At 38.2% G+C, this 23,531-nt stretch overlaps 1 protein-coding gene across 1 annotated transcript in view; it reads left to right on the top strand.

Annotated features, from left to right (window-relative positions):
* The window catches only part of SHOC1 (shortage in chiasmata 1), a 119,165-nt gene that overhangs the window by 30,297 nt on the left and 65,337 nt on the right, over window positions 1-23,531 (top strand). Inside the window, exons 6-11 of the mRNA XM_073346129.1 lie at window positions 9,405-9,567; window positions 16,696-16,798; window positions 17,745-17,895; window positions 21,160-21,267; window positions 22,360-22,489; window positions 23,313-23,407. Coding sequence (XP_073202230.1) covers window positions 9,405-9,567; window positions 16,696-16,798; window positions 17,745-17,895; window positions 21,160-21,267; window positions 22,360-22,489; window positions 23,313-23,407 — 750 coding nt within the window. The remainder of the gene's footprint in view (window positions 1-9,404; window positions 9,568-16,695; window positions 16,799-17,744; window positions 17,896-21,159; window positions 21,268-22,359; window positions 22,490-23,312; window positions 23,408-23,531) is intronic.

Here is a 23,531-nt window from a genome sequence, read left to right as displayed (position 1 = left end):
CTACAAGATCTCTGTCAAGCTTTCTTACAACTACAATACCCACCTGCAGAAGTAAAGAAACAGATTGATAGAGCCAGAAGAGTTCCCAGAAGTTACCTACTACAGGACAGGCCTAACAAAGAAAATAACAGAACGCCACTAGCCGTCACCTTCAGCCCCCAACTAAAACCCCTCCAATGCATTATTAAGGATCTACAACCTATCCTAAAGGATGACCCAACACTCTCACAAATCTTGGGAGACAGGCCAGTCCTTGCCTACAGACAGCCCCGCAACCTGAAGCAAATACTCACCAACAACCACATACCACACAACAGAACCACTAACCCAGGAACTTATCCTTGCAACAAAGCCCGTTGCCAACTGTGCCCACATATCTATTCAGGGGACACCATCACAGGGCCTAATAACATCAGCCACACTATCAGAGGCTCGTTCACCTGCACATCCACCAATGTGATATATGCCATCATGTGCCAGCAATGCCCCTCTGCCATGTACATTGGTCAAACTGGACAGTCTCTACGTAAAAGAATAAATGGACACAAATCAGATGTCAAGAATTATAACATTCATAAACCAGTCGGAGAACACTTCAATCTCTCTGGTCACGCGATCACAGACATGAAGGTCGCTATCTTAAAACAAAAAAACTTCAAATCCAGACTCCAGCGAGAAACTGCTGAATTGGAATTCATTTGCAAATTGGATACTATTAATTTAGGCTTAAATAGAGACTTGGAGTGGCTAAGTCATTATGCAAGGTAGCCTGTTTCCTCTTGTTTTTTCCTACCCCCCCCCCCCAGATGTTCTGGTTTAACTTGGATTTTAACTTGAAGAGTGGTCAGTTTGGATGAGCTATTACCAGCAGGAGAGTGAGTTTGTGTGTGTATGGGGGTGGGGGGGATGTGAGAACCTGGATTTGTGCAGGAAATAGCCCAGCTTGATTGTCATGCACATTGTGTAAAGAGTTGTCACTTTGGATGGGCTATCACCAGCAGGAGAGTGAATTTGTGTGGGGGGGTGGAGGGTGAGAAAACCTGGATTTGTGCTGGAAATCACTTTAGATAAGCTATTACCAGCAGGACAGTGGGGTGGGAATAGGTATTGTTTCATATTCTCTGTGTATATATAAAGCCTGCTGCAGTTTCCACGATATGCATCTGAGGAAGTGAGCTGTAGCTCACGAAAGCTTATGCTCTAATAAATTGGTTAGTCTCTAAGGTGCCACAAGTCCTCCTTTTCTTTTTGCGAATACAGACTAACACGGCTGTTACTCTGAAACATTTCACAGTGTGAGCAACAGCTGGGAAATCGTGGCATATATAAAACTGCCAAAGAGGAACAAAGAGCACAAATATGAACAATAAAGCCACGAGAATCCCTTATTTCTGGAGAAGCAGAGCCTGTCTACCAGATGCATATCGAGATAAACCTGAAGGCTGACTGGCCCAGTTGTACATTGTGGAAAAAGGAATGGCAATTGATAGGTCTTGTTAGGGCCCCTTCAAAGAGCTTAGGTTCTTTTGGAGTACAGGACGAAGGAGATGCCTACTGTACATTCTTCCTCCTCCTCCACCCCCCTTCCACATTTTCTCCCTAAAGGAAGAGAAGAACTAAGCTGTTTATTTTTCTGCTTCCCTACTGGAGAGAAAGGTGGTTCACACAGGGCAATTCCTTCCCTGATAATACTGTGTCTTCTCGTAAGCTTTCAGATTAGTGAGGCCTCAACATGTACAGTACAATGTGCCTAGAACACCCTAAATATTATGTATAAGGGCTTCATTAATTAATCTGAAATTATGATTCACATTATAATCATTGCTCCAGATTGCATCACACGTTTTTGCTTATGCACTCGATCCAAAGCAGTTGCTAGAAGTTTACCACTTTGGGAAAGTGAAACAATGCAATCACTTAAACAGAGTTATGTCCCAGAGCCACGTAGAGGACCCGGGTGGCTCTTGGTACAGCATTGTACAAGATATCCAGATAATGTTTACTAGTAAAGATACCATTCTTATCAATAATGCAGGCATACTGTGGTTAATAGTTGAAAGTACACTAATCTAAATTCACCTGATAACGTTAAAAGCACTTTTAAAAAAGTCCACATTAAAACAAAAAATCAGATGCCTAAAGTTATATTACATACATCAGAAAACTTTGCAAAGGATATTTATTCCTGTTCAAGGTCTAATTTACTCTTGAATATTTGTATATATTATACACATTATAGGAGTTCAAAGAGAGGCTAACTGCTTGCTCCGTAGTTTGGTCAATCTTACAAGTTTTATATTATCTACTTGTTACTTTGACACTTTAAACAACTTTAGTAGAGCTAGATTTCCATAGATAACTGTCTCTGAAAGAGAAAAAGAAGAGTATGAAATTTGGACAATAAAAATGTTTAATGATATTTAACTGCAAATTAAAAATAATAATTTACAATTATACTTATACAAAAATGAATTGACAAGCCAAAGAGATTAAATTGTATTTTGATATGAGAGAGAATTGTAAATTATTCTGTATGTTGTTGAATCTTATACTGAATTAACAGTTCAACATTGATTAATGTATACAAAGTAATTAAGACATGGTTATGTCCAATAGCAAAACATATTGCTCAATTATTGCTGTTTGAGAAAGAAACTTAAAAAGAAAACAATTTAATTATTAAGGAAAAAAAATTTTCGGACTCATTTTAATAAACTACCTTCCTGTACCCTTTTGAAGTATTTGAAAGGCATACAAACTAATTCATCAGTGGCTTACTAGAGAGACTGCTAATGTTGGGAAGTAGTGCGCAGTGTTCAGTGCAATACCAGCTTGCATTCTCTGAGGCTTTAGATCTGTACAGAGAGAGCCAAAAAAAAAAAAAATAGAAAATTACGGATAAGTAGAAGTAATTAGGAATTAATATTATGCTTCTAATGACATAGTTATCCTAATCTTGGTTTTAAAAGATGCATAGTGTCAAATTAATGAAAACCTGAGATGGAATTCTGAATGGCCTCTTTGAATTTGTAATTCAAACAGAGTAAGGCCAAGATTTATTCCTCAAGAACTTGTTTTATTAATGCAGTATTCCTTCCAGGCCTGTTTGTGAATGTTAAATATTTATTATGGTTATCCTTCTGATTCTAATACTACACTTAATTTCACAGACCCACATAGGTTTTTATTAATCATTTTTTATTTTGACAAGTATAAAAAATGTAGCAATGTGCATCTTTTGAAGATACTTGTTTAAAACAAACTTGTTCAGCGTGAAGAATATAAAGCTTAGCATAGCAAATTACTCAAATAATTAAAAAATGTATGCAGATTGACTTCCGAATTATTATTCTGTAACCATGAATAAATATAAACAAAGTAAAACTTGGGAAATCCTGTGACAATCATTAAAAGATGTACAATTCTGTTGGCATAACTGGAGGGTGAGTAAACATGCTGAAAACCAAATTTGGGTCCGGTATTCCATTCAAATTCCAATTTACAGAATTGGCCCAATTCACCTTTCAGGACTTGTCTACACTTGCTGCGCCACTGCAGCACTTAATGAATACTACCTCTGTCGATGGGCGAGCTTATCCTATTGGTGTAGGTAATGCACCGCCCCGAGAGGGGAGAAGTCCTCCCATCAACATAGCACTGTCTACACTGGGAGTTAGGTCAGTATAACTGCGATCTTCCACACCCCTGAACGATGTAGTTATACCGACATAAGTTTGTAGTGTAAACTAGGGCTCACATATCATCTTTATGTGTAGAAAGCCAATGATTTCAGTAAAAAGAAAAGGAGGACTTGTGGCACCTTAGAGACTAACAGATTTATTTGAGCATAAGCTTTCGTGAGCTACAGTGAGCTTATGCTTATGCTCACGAAAGCTTATGCTCAAATAAATCTGTTAGTCTCTAAGGTGCCACAAGTCCTCCTTTTCTTTTTGCGGATACAGACTAACATGGCTGCTACTCTGAAACCAATGATTTCAGTGGAATTTTTCCAAATTTATCTCTGTGTGAGATTAGAATCAGGTCCTGTTCGTTTAAAATGTTAATAGCCATTCTGTTGTGTTTATAATGTCTGTTCTCAGCAAGAGGTCACGTTGGGATGACTATAAATTGTTTTGCACCCAACTCCAGCTGTGTCCAGTTCAGTGCGAATTGTACTAGCATAAAGGCTCCAGTTCAACAAAGCATTTAAATTAGGGCTGCCAAGCGATTAAAAAAATTAATTGCGCTTAATCATGCCATTAAAAAAAGTAATCACATGATTAATCGCACTGTTAAACAATAATAGAATACCATTTATTAAATATTTTTGGACATTTTCTACATTTGCAAATATATTGATTTCAATTACAACACAATACAAAGTGTACAGTGCTTACTTTATTTTTTATTACAAATATTTGCACTGTAAAAAACAAAAGAAATAGTATTTTCAATTCACCTAAGTACTGTAGTGCTTTCTCTTTATCATGAAAATTGAACTTACAGATGTAGAATTATGTACAAAAATAACCTGCATTCAAAAATAAAACAGTGTAAACCTTTAGAGCCTACAAGTCCAATCAGTCCTACTTCTTGTTCAGCCAATTGCTCAGACAAACAAGTTGGTTTACACTTGCAGAAGATAATGCTGCCTGCTTCTTGTTTACAACGTCACCTGAAAATGAGAACAAGCATTCGCATGGCACTGTGGTAGCTAGTGTCACAAGATATTTACATGCCAGATGCACTAAAGATTCATATGTTCCTTCATGCTTCAACCACTATTCCAGGGGACATGCTGATGACAGATTCTGCTTGATAACCGTCCAAAGCAGTGTAGACCGACACATGTTCATTTTAATCATGAGTCAGATGCCAACAGCAGAAGGTTGATTTTATTTTTTGGTCGTTTGGGTTCTGTAGTTTCCACATCAGAGTGTTGCTCTTTTAAGACTTCTGAAAGCATGCTCCACACCTCATCACGCTCAGATTTTGGAAGGCACTTCAGATTCTTAAATCTTGGATCGAGTGCTGTAGCGATCTTTTTAGAAATTTTACATTGGTATCTTCTTTGCATTTTGTCAAATTTGCAGTGAAAGTGTTCTTAAAACAAACAGCATGTGCTGGATCATCATCCGACACTGCTATAACATGAAATATGTGGCAGAATGTGGGTAAAACAGAGCAGGAGACATACAATTCTCCCCCAAGGAGTTCAGTCACAAATTTAATTAACACATTATTTTTTTAACAAGTGTCATCAGCATAGAAGCATGTCCTCTGGAACAATGGCCGAAGCATGAAGAGACATATGAATCTTCAGGGCATCTGGCACATAAATATCTTGCGACGCCAGCTACAGCAGTGCCATGCGAATGCTTGTTCTCACTTTCAGGTGACATTGTAATTAAGAAGTGGGCAGCATTATCTCCCGTAAATGTAAACAAACTTATTTCTCTTAGCAATTGGCTGAACTAGAAGTAGGACTAAGTGGACTTGCAGCTCTAAAGTTTTACATTGTTTTGTTTTTGAGTGCAGTTATGTAACAAAAAAACCTACATTTGTAAGTTGCACTTTCATGAGAAAGAGATTGCACTACAATACTCGTATGAGGTGAATTGAAAAATACTGTTTCTTTTGTTTATAATTTTTACAGTGCAAATATTTGTCATAAAAAATAATACTTTGTATTCTGTGTTGGAATTGAAATAGATATATTGAAAATGTAGACAAACATCCAAAATATTTAATAAATTTCAGTTGGCATTCTATTGTTTAACAGTGCAATTAATCATGATTAATTTTTTTAATCGTCATAATTTTTTTGGGTTAGTCATGTGAGTTAACTGCAATGAATTGACAGCCCTAATTTAAATATGTGCTTAAATCTATAACTAATCAGCGAAGCATTTGAGCCCATGCTTATGTCCCAATGAAGTTAGTGGATTTACCCACACATTTTAGTATTTTGATCAATAGGAATGGAATGCTGAATCGAGACCAAAGTGTGTATGATAACACAGCAGATATATTACAGAATTACAATTCAACTACAATTAAGATTGCACAGTTACACTTTACGATTATTCATGCCATTTTTTGAAAGTTCCATGGGTAACCTTAACCATGTTCTCTTGTGCATATGCATTATGATACAGTTTTTAGTTATACTGTGTCTCAAAGAATGCAATATAATTTGATTGCAATAATATTTTTTTAAATGGCAAATGTATGTTTTTCCCTCCACTCTCCTAGTACTCAAAGATGGATGAAACAAATGAACTCACTAAACCATTCTCAAAATATTCATCCTTGGTAAAGAGTAAAGCCTGAAAATTTCAACTCCCAAGATAAAAATTGAGTAGTTGTAAGCTAAAATAGCAGTTTTTAACAGACATTTATGTGTCCTTAACTACAGGTTGCTCCAGCTATAAGGCCCCATCTCAATAAAGCAATTTAGAATGTGCTTATATCCACCCCTGTTCAGTAAAGTAGCTGAGCATATGCTTAATTGTTAAATGATAACAAGGTTATTGAAGCTAGCAAGCAAATATGCTAATTAAAATGATTAAAATGCATTAAAGTAATTAAATATTAAGACTAATTGGAAACTAAGCCATTTCTCATACCTTTAAAGCCCTTTAGAACCATTTGATGAAAACAGACCATTGAAGAATTACTACATCAGGATTATAAATGCAGCATTGTTATGCAAATTGAGGGCTCAATTATGCCTTATTTTAGCCTTGTTTTAGGGTATGTGGTATTGAATTCATATCCTACTTGTATATTAAGCAAGGAAAAGAGTAATAGAAAATATTGCATTGGTGCAGTATAGTCAAATTAATGTTGTTGGGGAACAAACAACTTTCTGAATGACTTTTGAGTGCTTAATTTCTCAGCCTTAATTTGCATTAATGTTTGGGGGATTTTTTGCATTTAAATGCTTTGTTTGATAAATAAATAAATATAGAGCCATTTGGTTGGGGATCTTACAAGCTTTACAGCAGAGATTGTAAGCTCCATGATTGGGAGATATTGTAAACTTTGTAGGCAGCCCTAGCAGCTTTCATAGCCATTTTTAAATGAGCCATCTTTCAATGAGGTGTCTCTTAGTAAGGCATTACTTGTTGAATGGGTGGTTTCTTTATATGAAATTATTTGTTTTGTATAGCTTTCAAACTCTGCACAGTTTTGGCAACTCTCTATGGTACCCCAAAATGGAGTGTCCTTGAAAGGCCTTAGGAAAAGTAGAATGTCTAGGAAAGTTCTAATGTGAAAGTGCAAAATTGATATTTTTAAATGTTCAAAACTTTAAAGTTACTGAAAGTGGCTTCCTTTTTATGTTCCATAGAGATCTAAATTTGGAGTTAAATGTTCCCCTGAAAAAGAAAAGGAGTACTTGTGGCACCTTAGAGACTAACCAATTTATTTGAGCATTTGTAAGGAGAGTGGTCACTTTAGATAAGCTATTACCAGCAGGAGAGTGGGTTTGGGGGGGGGGTGAGAAAACCTGGATTTGTGCTGGAAATGGTCCAACTTGATGATCATACACATTGTAAGGAGAGTGATCACTTTAGATAAGCTATTGCCAGCAGGAGAGTGGGGTGGTGGGAGGTATTTTTTCATGCTTTGTGTGTATAAAAGATCTTCTACACTTTCCACAGTATGCATCCGATGAAGTGAGCTGTAGCTCACGAAAGCTTATGCTCAAATAAATTGGTTAGTCTCTAAGGTGCCACAAGTACTCCTTTTCTTTTTGAGAATACAGACTAACACGGCTGTTACTCTGAAATGTTCCCCTTGTGAGTCATACTCCAGCTGCTTTGTGCCTCTCTGCAAGTGGAAAGCAGCCCTAGACTTGTCAGATCTTTCTTTAGAAGTAATGTTTTTATGTTGGAGGTTGTTGGCTGCCTCCCAGCGAGCTTGTCTTTGATCTGTGGGCAATCACAAATCTAATTCAAACTGTTGGACATGCTGGTCCCCTTCCTTCCATTCAGGCTATGAGGAAACAAATTAAGTGCCCCTTTGTTTAGTAATAGATGAAACAATGGAAGCCACTGCCCAAAGACTAGACGGAATGCAAAGACAGGGACTGCGGACTGATTTGATTGCAGCTGTGTGTGTGTGGGGGGGGGGGGGTATGTCTACACTACAATAAAACACCCACGGCTGGCCCAAGTCAGCTGGCTGAGGCTCGTGGGGCTTGAGCTGTGGAGATATAAAATTGCAGTGTAGATACTCGGGTTGGGGCCCAAGCTCTGTGACCCTCCTCCATAGTGGGATCTCAGAGGCTGGAGCCCAAACGTCTACAGTGAAGTTTTATAGCCCCACAGCCTGGCTGCGGTTATTTTATTGCAGTGTAGACAAACCCTGTGTGAGTTGAAGCAGTCAGAAAGAGGCAGACAGCCAAGACTGGACACAACACTAAGAGAAAGCTGAGAGAGAGAGAGCTTTCTGGACAGCATGCTGGCTGGAAAGAGACTTAGAATTCTAAGCAAGGAAATTGTGTTCAATTCTTTGATTCATACTGTGGTCAGGGATACAGGTAGGGTGACCAGATGTCCCTATTTTATAGGGACAGTCCTGATATTGGGGCATTTTCTTCTATAGGCGCCTATTACTCCCCACCGCCGTCCCGATTTTTCACACTTGCTGTCTGGTCACCCTAGATACTTTGTGTACATTATTTGTAAATAAACAGGATTGCATCAAAGAAATACCTGACTTCATCACCATTTTCTCCTCCTAACAGAAACAACTCATAGTGCTGAATATTGGCTAACTGCTCAGGATAAAAAGTGTAAAAGTATGAATGAAAAGGGACCTTATCCAATAGCTAAGGCCCATAATTTGAAGTATCTTAAAATGGCTATATTCTGATGTTTTGTACTTCAGCATTTTAAATGTTTTCTTGACTTTTAAATAAATCCACTGCTGTTGCCAAATTTTAAGAGTGGGAAGGGTAAATTTTATGTTGTATCTATATATACACATTATACTGTAGAGATGAAGGACATAAGAGTACTTCATTCCCAGCAAAGGGAATACAGTACCCAGACACTGGTCTCATTTATATGTGTAAATTACCCAACAAAACCCTATTTGTAAAGTTTTATCTGACAGATGCTAGTACACAAACAAGGAAGTGAATAGAAAGAAATCTTGTTAGTACATGCTTTTTTTAAAATAAGCCAGGGGGCTGGGAAATCAGTGCTTGCCAAATGAAATATAAAAAGGGTCGCTTTAAGATTCTAAACGCTTTACAAACAATGAACATTTAAAATAAATTTAAAAATTGCAAATACTTAGCTGTCTTTTTACACAATTTTAACTGTTTAGATTTTTCGTATCCCTTTTAAATTTCTTGCTATTGTATTATTATTTTTCTTATCTCGTTCAAGATTTATATATTGCAGATGAACTTGTTTTTGTTGATAATTTGGAAGAATATCGTAAACAACTACCTACTCTGCATACCCTCTTGGCTAGACTAAAAAATTTCTTAGTGAAGGATCCCCTCTTAAATTCTAAAGGACAGATTTTGACTGAAGAAAACCTTTTCAGGTACTTGCAAAGTTGTTATATAATTTTGAACATAAAACCTCTTCCTCTTGTATGTATGTGGATCATAAGCGTGCTTAATATTGCCACTTTAGCATCTTAACTCATGTTATTTCATTATGGATTTTGTTCAGCTGTGATTTCTTTATAATTACAATGAAATAAGATATGTAATTGGTTTAAAAAACTTAATCTCTTTGTAATGGAAAGAAGAATGTGTAGGATGGAGGTTAAATACATTGTTAAAGAAAATAGAATAAGAGAGGTGGTATGATTTTAGAGCCCTACATGTCTGATTGTTTCTGTGGGTTTTTTTTAAATACAGCTTGCAGTGCTGAAACAATGTTCAGCTTTAAAAGAACCCAATCCTCCTTAGTCAGTCAAAACTCCCACTGAGTTAAATGGGCAGGATTTGGATTTATGCCTGCATAAAGTTCATTGCAGAATCGAGATCTTAACTTGCTGTTTAAATTAAACAAAAGAAAAAAGAAAAGTAGGGCAGCATGCAAAACTTATCCAGTTGACTATTAAATACTCTTCATTTGCCCACCAAGTTACCTGAAATTGTTCATTAGCTAGTTTAATGTTTTGACCTTTTTTATAATAATTTTATTTATTAAATACTCAACTTTCCTCAGTGAAAGCACAGAACAAATAATTAAAATACTCCATGATTAAGAAAATATTATAGGCCTATTATTAAGGTTTTCCAATACTCCTCATTATAAGACCTTGTTTTCAGTTGCGTGTATCTTTGTCAAACTTTAACCATTTGGGTTGAAACATTCCATACCAAGTTTCTGCCTCAGGCTGTTTATTTTTGCAAATGTTTCAGCCAGAATGGTTCACCTGTCTCTGAGAACAAGGCTAGTGAAAAATATGTTTGTTTTTTTCTTTTGTTCACATTGAAAAATTCAGGGATATGAAATTTGGTAGGGGGGTTGCCTTTCTGCCAGGCATGTGTCTTTTGTCATCTCCATGAATATCTACACAAATTTGGCCAAGTTATAAGCCTTTGAAAAATCTCAGTTCACACATGCTAAGTAGAGCTTTGCGGCTAAATCATGCTGATATGGAAGACATCTGAGGGGTGGATCTAAAGGCTCCAACTGTGCTGATGAAACATGTGGGTGTCAATATGATATCACATGATGGAATTTCCATTTTTTTCAGTTAGATTTTTTTTTTTAAGCAATCAAATTACACACTCAAACAACTACAATAAAATCATTAAGATTACAAAAGCAAGCACTCAAAGGTTAGGAAATGCCAGAATTACGGTAGCCTGTGCAACTGTAATTCAACCCCCCTTTGCAGATGCATTGTCATACAATCTTTTTCTGTAGGACCCCTGCCTCATTCAGTACACATGCTCTGGCAATAAATCAGGGTTATGTAATGAAGGAGAATGTTGTCTGCAGGAACCCGGCCTTTTGTTGCAGAAGTTGTAAGGTATGTAGTGAATGAGGCAGGAGACTGCAGGAGGAAAAAGGATGGTCTTGTGGTTAAGTCAGTTGAATGCTGCCCTAGAGACCTTGATTCTATCCCGGTCTCTGCCAAAGAGTTCCTATGTAATGCTAAGCAAGTCTTTTAAGCCAAACTTTTCAGAAATAGTCACTAGCTGTATGTTCCTCATTTTCTTTGTGCTCAACTTGAGACCCAGGGGTCTGATTTACAGAAGTGCTGAGCATTTACAGCTGGAACTGAAGTCAATGGGAACTGTGCTTTGAGCATATAAAGTGCTATATAATGCTAAGTAATCTGAAAAGTCACGTCCTAGGTATTTCAGATTGGGCATCCAATGTAGTAGATTCTTTTGACCTTAATCCTCTTTGGGACAGATTTTTAAGTGTATTTGTGTGCCTAAAGATGCAGACAGGTACCTATTGGGATTTCAAAAGCACCTAGGCACCGCATTCCCATTGGCCCTCGATGCCTCAGTTCTCCATTTGTAAAATGGGGATAATAATAATATCCCCTTATCTGACAGGGTGTTATGAAAATTAAGTCATTATTCTGATGAACAGTACAGGAAGATAAGAATGGCTATAGTGGGTCAGACCAAAAGTCCATCTAGCCCAGTATCCTGTCTTCCGACAGTAGCCAATGCCAGATGCCCCAATGGGAATGAACAGAACAGGAAATGATCAAGTGATCCATCCCCTGTTGCCCATTCCCAGCTTCTGGCAAACAGAGGCTAGGTACCCATGAGATGAATAATTCTGCCTTCAGAGCAAGGTTTGAATATGGTGCAGTAAATAAGGCCGGGGGCCACCCATTAAACAATAAGAAAACAAAATATTTACTAGCTATTAAGTGAGGACTATCCATTCCGTGCACTGAATAAGGTCGGGGGTACTGTGGAAAAAATGAGTAAAAATAGTCATTAAAGACTGTGAATGGATATGCACAAAGGGACTTAATTAAGTTTGCACATTTCTAACTTTTGAATGCTTGACTTTGCAAACTAAATAATGCAGTGTAGTTGTAGCCATGATGGTCCCAGGATATTACAGAGACAAGGTGGGTAAGGTAATATCTTTTATTGGACCAACTTCTGTTGGTGGGAGAGACAGTGTTTTGAGTCACACACAGCTCTTCTTCAGGTCTGGGAAAGGTACTCTGACTGTCACACCTAAATGCAAGATGGAACAGATTGTTTAGCATAAGTAGTTAGTACATACAAGGATTTAGCTGTGACGCTTGGAGTACCTTTCCCAGACCTGAAGGACCGCTCTGTGTGGCTCAAAGCTTGTCTCCCTCACCAACAGAAGTTGGTCCATCCTAAATAATGTTCTTTTAATAGGTTGTGTGTGTGTATAGAAGAATATAAAGTACTAAAAAGCAAAACCAACAGAATAGAGGAATTAAAAATGTAGGGGAGGTGAGTTACACAAGTTCAGACAATGTTCAAGAGAAAAAATATCTGTGGAAAAAATACTTGAGCCAATTTTTTTTTAAGAAGTGAGGAGGAAGATGAAGGAACTATTTCCAGACTCTAGCAATTGCTGACACAAAAGCTAGAATGCTCTCTGACTTTAGGTGCAATGGGGAAACCCCTAAAAGGCAGGTAGTGTTATGACATAGATATCCACCAAGCTAATGCTTAAGAAAAAGGCGTCTCAAGCAGGTGGTGTCAAGAAACATCACTCTCTCCTTTCAGTGGTATGGTGGTAGTTCTGGAATTTATACCAGTGGCGCTTAAGAATACAGTTTCAAGAAAGCAACTGCATGGATATTGGGAAAAAATAATGGCATCAGTATTTCCTGTTGCCATAGTAGGCATTATGATTATGCATAACAGTTAAGAAAAAATCTTTGTTACCATGAATAAATGAAACCAGCTAGAGATGAATCAAATGGCTGTCACCAACCAGGATTCAAATCTGCCCTCCGATATGGGTACTTTGTGATACATCATTACATACCTTGTTTTTTCTTTTAATTCAGTGAAACTTTCTCAAAGGTGTCTAAGTCTGGCTTACATTTGTGCACACACAGATTTGTGCATGCACTTTTTAAATGTTAACTGTATGTGCAGGTATATAGACTTGCATGCACAAACTGTTTGTTGAAATTGGATTTGCATAGGCAAATCCAATCACCTGTGTGCGCAAGTGATAGAATTTATTATTTGCATGCACAGCTGATAGTACTTGAAAAATGCACTTAAATGTGTTAGCACTTGAAAATGGTGCAAGCAGAAGTTTGTGCATACAGAATTGCTTGTACACAAATGGAGATAAAGTTTTAAAATTTGTCCCTAATTTTTTTAAATTAGGTATTCATGACTAAGGCTAAGATTTTGTCACAGATATTTTCAGTGTAAGCCATCTGCCCATCAGAGTTGGCAGCAACAAGGACCGGGTTCAGTATCTAGGGGTTCCATTTCACTAATACAATGCAAAACCAGCTTGAGTCCCCACCCAGTGACCTGGGACAATTACATACCACCCCCTGGGCACCTCTAAGAGGCAATACTTCCCTTCTCACAAGTACAGAGTCTGAGTGTAGCAAAAGCCTTTTAATAAAGGAAGGAAACAATGCGGCATTACATTGCGGAAACACCACAAACAGGATTCATAACGCAAACCATGAGCAAAAGACCCACCCCCAAGTAAGTTTGGCAGTGTCCTTTTCCCCTCAGGGTCTTAAGTCCAATAACCCAACAGTCATCCCATCCACAGTTTCTGACCTTGGTCAGTGCAGCCCCCAGAGTTCAGACGTTCATCTGCAGAGTTTACCTCCCAGCCTGGGTGGAAGTGAGGGGAGGTATGGGGGGGCCTCTTATGTGCTCCACTGCTCAGGTTGATGGCCGATTGCCACACCTCTCCATGGGGTTCTGCTGCAGGGGTCACCGCCAGCTACGCCTCTCCACCAGCCATCCTGCTGGCCACTGCTCTCCGCCAGCCACCCTGCCATCTTCTCCATGCGCCTCTCCGCTAGCTGTCCTGCTAGCCGCTCACCAACTTGTCTTCAGCCCCCCCAACTCTCAGTGAGCTCAGCTCTTAGTAACTTCAGCTCTCAGTGATTTTAGCTGGTAGTAGGGGAACCTCAATGCTGGTGCACCACTAACTCAAAGTAGGTCTAATACTTAGACCTAGGTATCAGTGATTTCAGCTCTGCAGCATGTAACAAGACTCCTAATAGAGTCAAAATTAGCTCCATTATTACACAGTGTACAGTAGAGGGGTCAAATCACTGTTCAAGGCCCTCAGAAAGCACCCACACTACCAAGTACAGATACCTATCCCCAACCTCTCTCTCAATTCACTGGGTTTTGGAACCCATGTCCCTTGCCTAGCGAGTGATACTTAGTTGAGGGCAAGTCCCTCCATCATAAAATGCCAAGTACAGTTCTACTGTCCTTGAGTCACATAACCAGGATAACAACCCTTTATTACTCCTGCCCCAATAACAAAGAGACTGGGGATCCCACAGCAGCCAAAGTGACCATTTGGGCAAGCAGTCCATCATGCTAGGCAGGGTGGGTGTGCCCATGCAAACGAGATCAGCCCCTGAAGTCCTTTTCCACAGCTCACCACCAGAGGTCAGGGTAGAGCTCATTCTGACTCTGCTTACATCAGTAAAAGTCAGACAGGTCACAGGCAATAATGAAAAATTCACAGAAGCCTGTGACCTGTCCCTGACTTTTACTAAAAATATCCATGATAAAATGAGAAGCCTCGGCAGCTCCAAGTAGGCTGGGAGCTCCAGGGGCTCCGAGCTCCAGGGTCCCCCTCCGCTGGCAGCTCCCAGCTGTGAGAGTCTCCTTTGCCTCACGCAGCTGCCAGAATCCATGACCTCCATGACTAAATCACCGCCTTATTCATGACACACACACATCTCTGTTGGGCAAGAGGAATTCAATCCTTTTTTTTTAGTTCCAGATAATATAATAATATGCATATCTCAGTCATATTGGGCCCTCAGTCTTTATAAAATCTTTCCAATAGTGTACTGAATTGCTGGATTTTAAGCATCTTATAGTAATAGTATACCACCAATATATACATATAAGTATATGTATACCATACTAATACATATATTGTACAATTAGCTACAGTATTTTATTTTATAGAGTTAAGGACTCCTGTATTTATATCTGAGAGTACAATCTCTAAAAGTATGTTCAGTTTAGTTACAATTCATCATTCATTTGTATGGAATGTAATCCAATAGCCACCATAATTCATGTCTGATTCATAACATTTACTAATCTTATTATATAAGCAGATTCATTTATACTGGTTCACACTGACTATATGAAACATACATTTGGACATTTCTGCTGTTTATTTTTTAAATGATGCTCTAGAAGTAAGGATTAATAAAAACCCCTCCATAAATAAAGTAGAGGTTCTTCCTCTGGGGAGGAATTCATCCCCAACAGCCGGAGAGAGTGATCCTGGCCTCAGTTACTAGATGCCCTCGCCCTTAAAGTGTTTGTGTTTATATGTGTTCCTTTTTCCTTCTCCCTCCAATGCTGACTGGGAGGAGTTTTCAGCATTATCCTGTCTCTTGTCCTTGGCTGAGCTCCTAAATGTGACACTCAGATTGTGTGAGAGGTCAGTTTCTTTTTCTACTGTCTCCACTGGAAATATGCTGCCAAAAATGTAGAAAGCAAAGGAGGAGGGTGGTAACCGGAGGCCAAGAACTGGTATGAAGGCATGCAGACTTCATGTGAATGGTACTGGCCTCCTACTGATCCATACCGTTTGCTGGCAGTCCGAGCAGCTTGCTCCAGCTGGGGAACAATGCTTCCTCCATGGAACAGTTGGGGAGAATTATCCACAAAGGAGAGCCATCCTTTACTCAGGCATACTTCCACTGAAATTAAAACGAAATAAAAATCTCAGGATATGGGCTTTAGTAATTTATACTCTTAAATCAAAATTATTATTTCTGAGAGGTAGTGGTGCCCCAGAGTTGGCGAGGAAGTGTACTCCCTGAACAATAGTGCATTTTACAATCATAAAGCCTTTAAAGACATGGGGGACAAGGCACTGGGAAGTGACTCTATGCACTCTCTCCTTCTTCCTGCACTCCTTCACAGAGCAAGTGTTAATCTAGTTCTTCCTTTTTATTTCTTTTGTATTTAAAAGCCTATCAGTTCGCCTTTGAAGAACATTTTTAGATTTTAATTTTATTTAATATTAAACAGACTTTGTCTTATTTCATTGCATTAATACATACACAGTGATTCACAGAAAGAAAAGTAAAAGTTTATAAAAACTGAAGGATTCAAGAAATTTTGATTTGTACAAAATCATAAAAGCTCTTCATATATCAGAAAAACGTATTTTGGTAAGAAAATGAGATTCTACAATCCTGCAATGTAAAGCAATTTCAAATGACTGGGGAGTTTGAATGTTGTGACAATGATTAATTCTAAAACTGGTCTATCCTAAAAGTAGCAATTCTTGGAAAGTACGATGAACAGGTATCATGTCAGTTTAATGTTCAAATTATTACAGCATGCCTTAGAATTGTTTTCCTAGAAAATTGTAGGTTTTTAATAATTTTTCTGACATGTATTGTCATCAAGGTTACTATTAAAACTTTGCATCATGAATATAAAACAACAAATTAAAGAGAAGTCACTTGTGCTATTTTGCTGATCTTTTATAGGGAATGTTTGACTTTCCAAAGCAATGCAGAGACACACGAAAATGAAAAAGAACTACATGTAGCTAAGGAAATTTTTTGTCGAATGTCTTTAAACGATGAGGAGGTATTATAAATAAGTTTCATCCCAGTGATTTTAGTGACTGCTTGCCTAATACACTTATCAATATACGTAATTGTCTTCTGACTTAAAAGTGACTTGTAAGTCACTTAAACAGAATTCCCTTAATTTTTGCAAAATGTGCCAAATGCCTCCATTAGCCAAGATTTTTAAAAAAGAGTATTAGTTTAAATCAGGTTTTTTGGTTTTGTTTTCTTGGAGGCCTGTGATGGGAAGCTCCACTTTTGGTGTCTATTTCTGATATGGTCAGATGCACCAGCACATGCTAGATTGGTGACATCAGATCAAAAGTGGAAACCAAGTGGAGAAGGATCTAGCCTTTGTGTGTATGTCTTGGATGGGTGGGTGGAGGGGGAAGAGAAGGTTCAGGTAAGTGTCTTTTTTACTATTATGCTCAGTTTTGCAACACTTTAAAAATAATATTTCTTACACTTCGAGGCACATTATGTCTCTGCAGAGGCAGAATGGCACTGGGGAGGGCAGAGTAGATGCATCACTGAAGGAGTGAAGAAGTAGTCAGGGAGCATGCTGAGTAGCAGGACTAATTAAACCTAATTCAAGTATTTATATCTAGTGCTTTTTCAGCACAGCCAAACCATGGTGCAAAGGGAGAGTGAGGGTATAGTCCCTCTCTGACACCATACGAACAAGAGCAGGCATCATGTCAGCACTGCCTGTAGCACTAATCAGTTCCTCCAGTTATTTTTACACCAGTACCACGCTTGACTTTTTTTCTGTGAATATAAGTCATTTATTTTAGTTTGATTTCTTTTTCCCATGAATTGAGCCCTCTTTCTACTCTTAAGACAGTCTTAGTCTAAATTTCTGCAAACTATTTAAAACTAAAAAAATCAAAATTAAATAGTAAAAGCAAAAAATCACAAATTTAAACCTTACCTATCTCAGTATACTGTATTTATTATTTTTTCAGTCATTAATGCTGCCTGTTGAATTAGAATCCAAGAAGACAACAAACTTCAGACAGAAAGTTGAGATTCCATCGTGCTTGGAACTGAAAGAGTTGTTAAAATTAGCACCAGAAATTATAGCAGATGAAAGCAGGAGTGAAAAACAAATCAAAGGTGAGAATTATTTTCTTGATACGTTGGGCCCAATTCTCCTCTCATTTGCACAGATTTCACACCATTATCTTTTTAACTCCATTATCTTCACTTCAATTACTACTGATTCAGACTAGTATAAATCAGATGAGAATGAGGCCCATTATTTGTATGAAATTATGGAACAAGTTTGGCATGTCAAATTTCAAAGTATTAAAGTTTCCTGTAAGCAGCCAGAAGGAAGTGATCTCTTACATACTGTATACCTCAATTCAGGCCCGTGTTATTTCAGAAGGAGATATTGTTATTGAGGTGGAAGAGTGAATCTAATGACAATAACTGAATAGGTTAACCAAGCTAAGATGAATTTTTTAGACATCCCAGAGTAGTTTCCGATAATTCATGCAGTACAGTCACTCCATATAAGTTGTCCACAACATCACAGGGGGAGCTGGTAACAGCCTCTGTATTTACTTTGGCTACCATCTCTGTTTCAGAATATTCTTATGACCTTTTCTTTGAGAAATTCTCCCACCTCCATTGTTAGCAGCAGACCTTTGATATTCAGTAGCCTGAGAGTTATTCCCCTGCTGAAGTGCCTTTTCTTTATCCCATGAAACGCCATTTGCATTTTTCTATTAAACTTTTAAAAATCCTTATTTTGTTCTCTTTTGTTCCTCAGGAAATTTTTGGCACCCTGCCAAATACTCACTAAAAATACAAATATTCTGTAGGCTGCCAAAGTAGCAGTGGCAGATGATACTGTACTGTGAGTACCAAAGCAACTGTAGCGATGGAGTGGAAGTAAGAGATGGGCTGGGCTCCATATCCCTCTAGACCTGGTCCATGACCCCAGAGCTGTATGTGTCGCATGGGGCAGAAACCCACCACCTCTTGATTGACAGGAAAGAGAGCTAGGCCAGCTTCTCCCGGAGCAACCCCCAGCACTTGACCAGTGATCCATTTTCTCCCCATCTTCCAAGAATACCATATGGGTTCAGGCGTCCTAATCTCATACCATGGAGAGAAAGAGCCAGCTGGGTTCCCCCTACCACTACCCACAAAACCCAGTGGTCCATCACTTTCTTGGTTAACAGCTTTCTCCTGCTGCCAATTAACCTAGTTAGGCCTTAGTCCTTTAGCTCCAGTGGTAGTAGCTTGTGTTACAGTGCTGAAGGTCCAGGAGTCAAACCCTGCTCGTGACATGGGGATGCCTCAGTTGTACATAATAGAATTATTTTTTCATCTTTTTCCTTTAAAAAATAACTCTAAGAAATAACCCACAAAAATGAAAAAGAACTGCGTGAAGTTAAAAACTAATATAAATACGACATTTAAAGAAAGTTATTAAGGTTGCAAAGTCAAGAACTTGAAAGTTAGGAAATACCAAAATTAAGGTTACCTGTGCAATTTAATTTTGTGTATGTATTATAGTACAAGTACTGTCTAATTACATAATCTCATGCTGTTTTATTCCCACAGAATCACTGCCTTATTCAGTGCACAGGGTTGATTCACAAAGGGATAGAATTACAGTTGTACAAGTAACCATAAATCTGGAATTTCCTAACTTTTCAGTCCTTGACTTGCAATCTAAACAACATTCTTTTAATGCAATTTTTTGTATGTAATAGTGCATTGTAGAATCTACCAAACACAAATAAACTATGTTATTGCTATAAACATTGGATTTTCTATGTTTGTAAACTAATTGTAATTTTCACAATTGTACATACAAACGAGTAAAAGAAAAATCAATATCTAAAGCATTAGACCAGGGAAACAAAATAATAAATAGTGATGGCAGCACTTTCACAGTACAAATGTATATAGCAAACTGTTGTCAATGCATGTTAAAATGTAATCTCAATTCTTATACACTTCATGAGTGCTAAGTATTGTTATTATGACTTAGTATGCATATTAGAGTTCTCCTTCAAAACATTATGGAAAGCCTGAGATGAGCATCAGAACACATCTAAGCAAAAAACAAAAATTAGTAAAATACCCTTCCACAATGTTTGTGTTTCTGAGGCTTCTAGTGGCTCAGAAAAAACACTACAACCCTGCCAACGTCCAATATTCTTCCCACATGTCTATCAAATGTTTCCATGAACTGAATAACATGATTAACAATTTAAACACAGACCAGGGTAAACTCTTTCATGAACCTGCTATTTCCCAGGATTCCCACTGCACATCTTATATCCTTCCTCTTGTATCCAAAGCAGAGCAGCTTTTCATATATCCCTGGATGGGATGATATGTATCTGCTGTGATTTGGTAGGTCAGTACAGCTATTTTCAGCCCTGGGAAGCTAGGGCAGGACAGGGAGGGAACTCTCACTCTCTCTCTCTCTCTCAAAGAAGCCCTTTACCAGGAATCAACAACATCTGTCTAGAATTTTAAAGCATTAGCTTTTTTCTCTAAATAAAAGAACAAATGGACATTCAGTGAAATTGAAAAGTGACATACAAAGCTGATAAAATAAATCATTTTTCACACAAAATACAGTTAACCTGTGATACTTATTGTCATGGGGTATAATTTAGGCCAAGATCTTAGCAAGTTTCCAAAAAGGATTAGATATTTATATGGATAACAAGAATATTCAAAGTCAAATAGTAAATATTAAAAAAGAAGAGTTTTGGAAACATCAGAAACGCTCTGGCTTTGCAGGATTAGTGTTACATTTTCAGTGACACTGCTCAGTTTTTAAATCTGTGCTTGTAATCAGTAACTTACCTGTGCAGCCGTGGAGACTGTGGCCGAGGTCTCAATTTGGCCAGAAAAAAATGACTATTTATTCATTTTGGCAAATGAGAGAATTAAAAAGGGGGTTTTTTAAGCTCAGGCAGTAGAGGCTCATGTATTTAGGTCCAGAAGTCGTCTGTTTGATCCCAGTTGCTGACAAGCCACCCATGGGAGCGGTGTTCCATAAGTTAGGAGGAAACTTTCCCTAAGGACAGATTATTTCACATCTAGCTAATACAGGGTTTCTTGCATCTTCTTCTGAAGCAGCTGGTACTAATCACTGTGAGAGACAGGATATTGGACTAGATGGACCACTGGCCTGATCACATATGGCAATTGTTATGGTCTTATGAACACCTTCTGCTGTTTGCATGGTAACTGATGGTAACTGCAGTACTTTGTATTGATAAATTCAAAATGATAACGGGGGATGAATAAATACAGAAACAAAACATTGTGTAAGAAACAGCTTTGAGGGAAAAAAGGAAATAAAATGGTTATCATTTGTGGCACCTTTTTATCTCTTTTCAGATCTTACTGCAAATATTACAAATGAAATAGAAATTTCAAAATACTGTCCCACAATGGAAGAGGTTTGTTTCAATCAAAACAGAAATCCACTGGAATGCAGTGAGGCAGGTAGGAAGTGCTATATAAGCAAATCCAGTGGCAGTTTTTAAGAACTGTTATTCTTTGATTATCCATATGTGTTCCATTATTTGATGCACACATATCCTGTGCATCTGAGATCAGAATCTATGGCCAGAGATGTCAGGTGGGATGCACTTGTGCCCAGAGTGAGCTCGCACCCTAGCCTCTCACCCCTCCTGAGAACATAAAGGGCAGAGTGAGGCCAGTTGTTCTTCAGGTTTTTACCACCTGTGACTGCAAGACAGACCTGCATGGAACATCCTTACCGCTTGCACTTGGCTAGCTTTGTTTGTAACTAGCTTTTAGCTTAGTAAAAAAAATTACAGTTAAAAAAATAAAGAAAAAAAAAACAACCAAAGAAACAAGTTCCTTGTAAGCTAGAAAAATCAGTAAGCATGTCTGTAATTCATTTTACTGTAAAAAATAGGGCAGTAAATGTGACCTACAAGAGATTGCTTTGACTCCGCAATCTTGTTTGCATAGCTGGTTAAAAATATACGGTCTAATCTTGCAAGTGCTCTGCATATGGAACATCAATTGAAATGGAATTGATTTCAGTGGTCGTCTTCTGTGACAAGCATTTACAAGACTAGGACTGTAAGTAACACTGAATTTTATTTGCATATGAAACAATAATTGACTCCCTCAGAGTTTGAGGTATCTGAGTTGCAGACTTGCTGGTTTCGTATTGATATTAGAACCATCACAAATATAATTTGAAAGAGCCATTCCATCTATGTAAGAGCTACATAACTGGGCCACAGCTGATCAACATTTAATTTTAAAAAATGCCCCAAAATAATAGCTGGTGATTTTAAATTCTGAATGGTTGGCTAGATGTGCAGAGATTCCCAGAGTCACATAGAAAAGCAGTAAAAAAGTGTGACTTATGCATTACTATTACCCCTGTTGTCTAGATATTAAAGTACCACAATTTGGTCTTTATTGCTCAAGTGATAAAACATAAAATCGTCATAATAAATTTGAAACACAAAATGCAACTGGTGTCAGTTATACATAAATATTTACATTTCTTTCACTTTTTTGTGAAATGTGGTGTCATTTTTCTGCAATTCCCAGTTAGTTACGCTTTATGTCCTCAATATGAAGTAGAAATACCGCTAACTCCGCCATGCAGACCACAAAAATCACATGTGAATTCACTTCATGCAGGACTTCAGGCAGAACCTATTTCTCCTGTTGGTAACAGGTAAGTAAAAGTTTAATGAGACTACAACTGGTACAACCTCCTCCAAATTAGTGCAAAACTAGCTTCATTGGATTCTGTTAATTTATGGCCTCATTCTGTGAGATGTTCATTGCCGATGGTTTTGTCCATTGTGTGCTTTGCCTTGGAGAGAAACATTACTCCAGGGAATACACCCTGTGCATGGTCTCAGTGCATGGAGCTTGAAAAGACCAAGAGAGTTGCTTTAAGGCTGTCCTCCTGTAAGGAGGCTTAATATCCTGAAGATCCAGCTTCCTCCTTGGGGAAGGTGAGGACTCATACCTCCATGGCAGTGAATCCTCCAAAGTCCTCAGCAGAGAAGCACACAGTGAGTACATTGGCCGAGTGCTGGGGATATCCATGTGGCGACAGAAGTATCAGCAGGGCTGTTCCATGGCTGCTTCTCTATTATATTTGCTAGAGTGAGTACCCTTCACAATCTTAATATCCTCCCTCCACAGACATGGAAGGACTAAAGCATCCTCTTGACAGGGGACCTCTAGTCTCCCTCCCTACCACTAGCTTCCCCTTGCTTGCCTCCAGGCCATTCAAAGGGTATATATACCCCTAATCTTTTCCCCTCTTTGAGGAGTGGAACCACATTGGTCCTGCAGCCAGAAAGCCCACTGCACCCACAGATGAGGAGGAAAGATTTTCCCAAATGAGTCAATAAGAGAAAGTAGAAGATTGGAGAGAAAGTAAATACTTTTGCAAAATTACTTTCTCTAAATGTGTTGGTTTGAAAATCTAAAGCTATGATTTAAGCTTCTTACCACGTGTCTCATTTTCTGTTTCTTTGTTTTAGTATTCTGCTTACAGAGACAACTAAGAAGAACTTAGAGTGCCTGGTGTGGCAGTCAGAAAAATACCAAAATGCTGTGAACTCTCTTTTGCTTGAAGGTAAGGAAGTATGAATTCCGATATATTGAACTGATATAGAAGAGCTGTATGTGAAATATTACAGCAACATAGAAATTAATCTGGGAAGTGCTTGAAGAAATACAATGCAGATATTTGATGATAC

Source organism: Lepidochelys kempii, chromosome 5, assembly GCF_965140265.1.
Source record: "Lepidochelys kempii isolate rLepKem1 chromosome 5, rLepKem1.hap2, whole genome shotgun sequence".
NCBI classification, from domain to species: domain Eukaryota; kingdom Metazoa; phylum Chordata; order Testudines; family Cheloniidae; genus Lepidochelys; species Lepidochelys kempii.
Note: the sequence above shows the minus strand (reverse complement) of the source record. Positions and strands in the feature narration are given on the sequence as shown.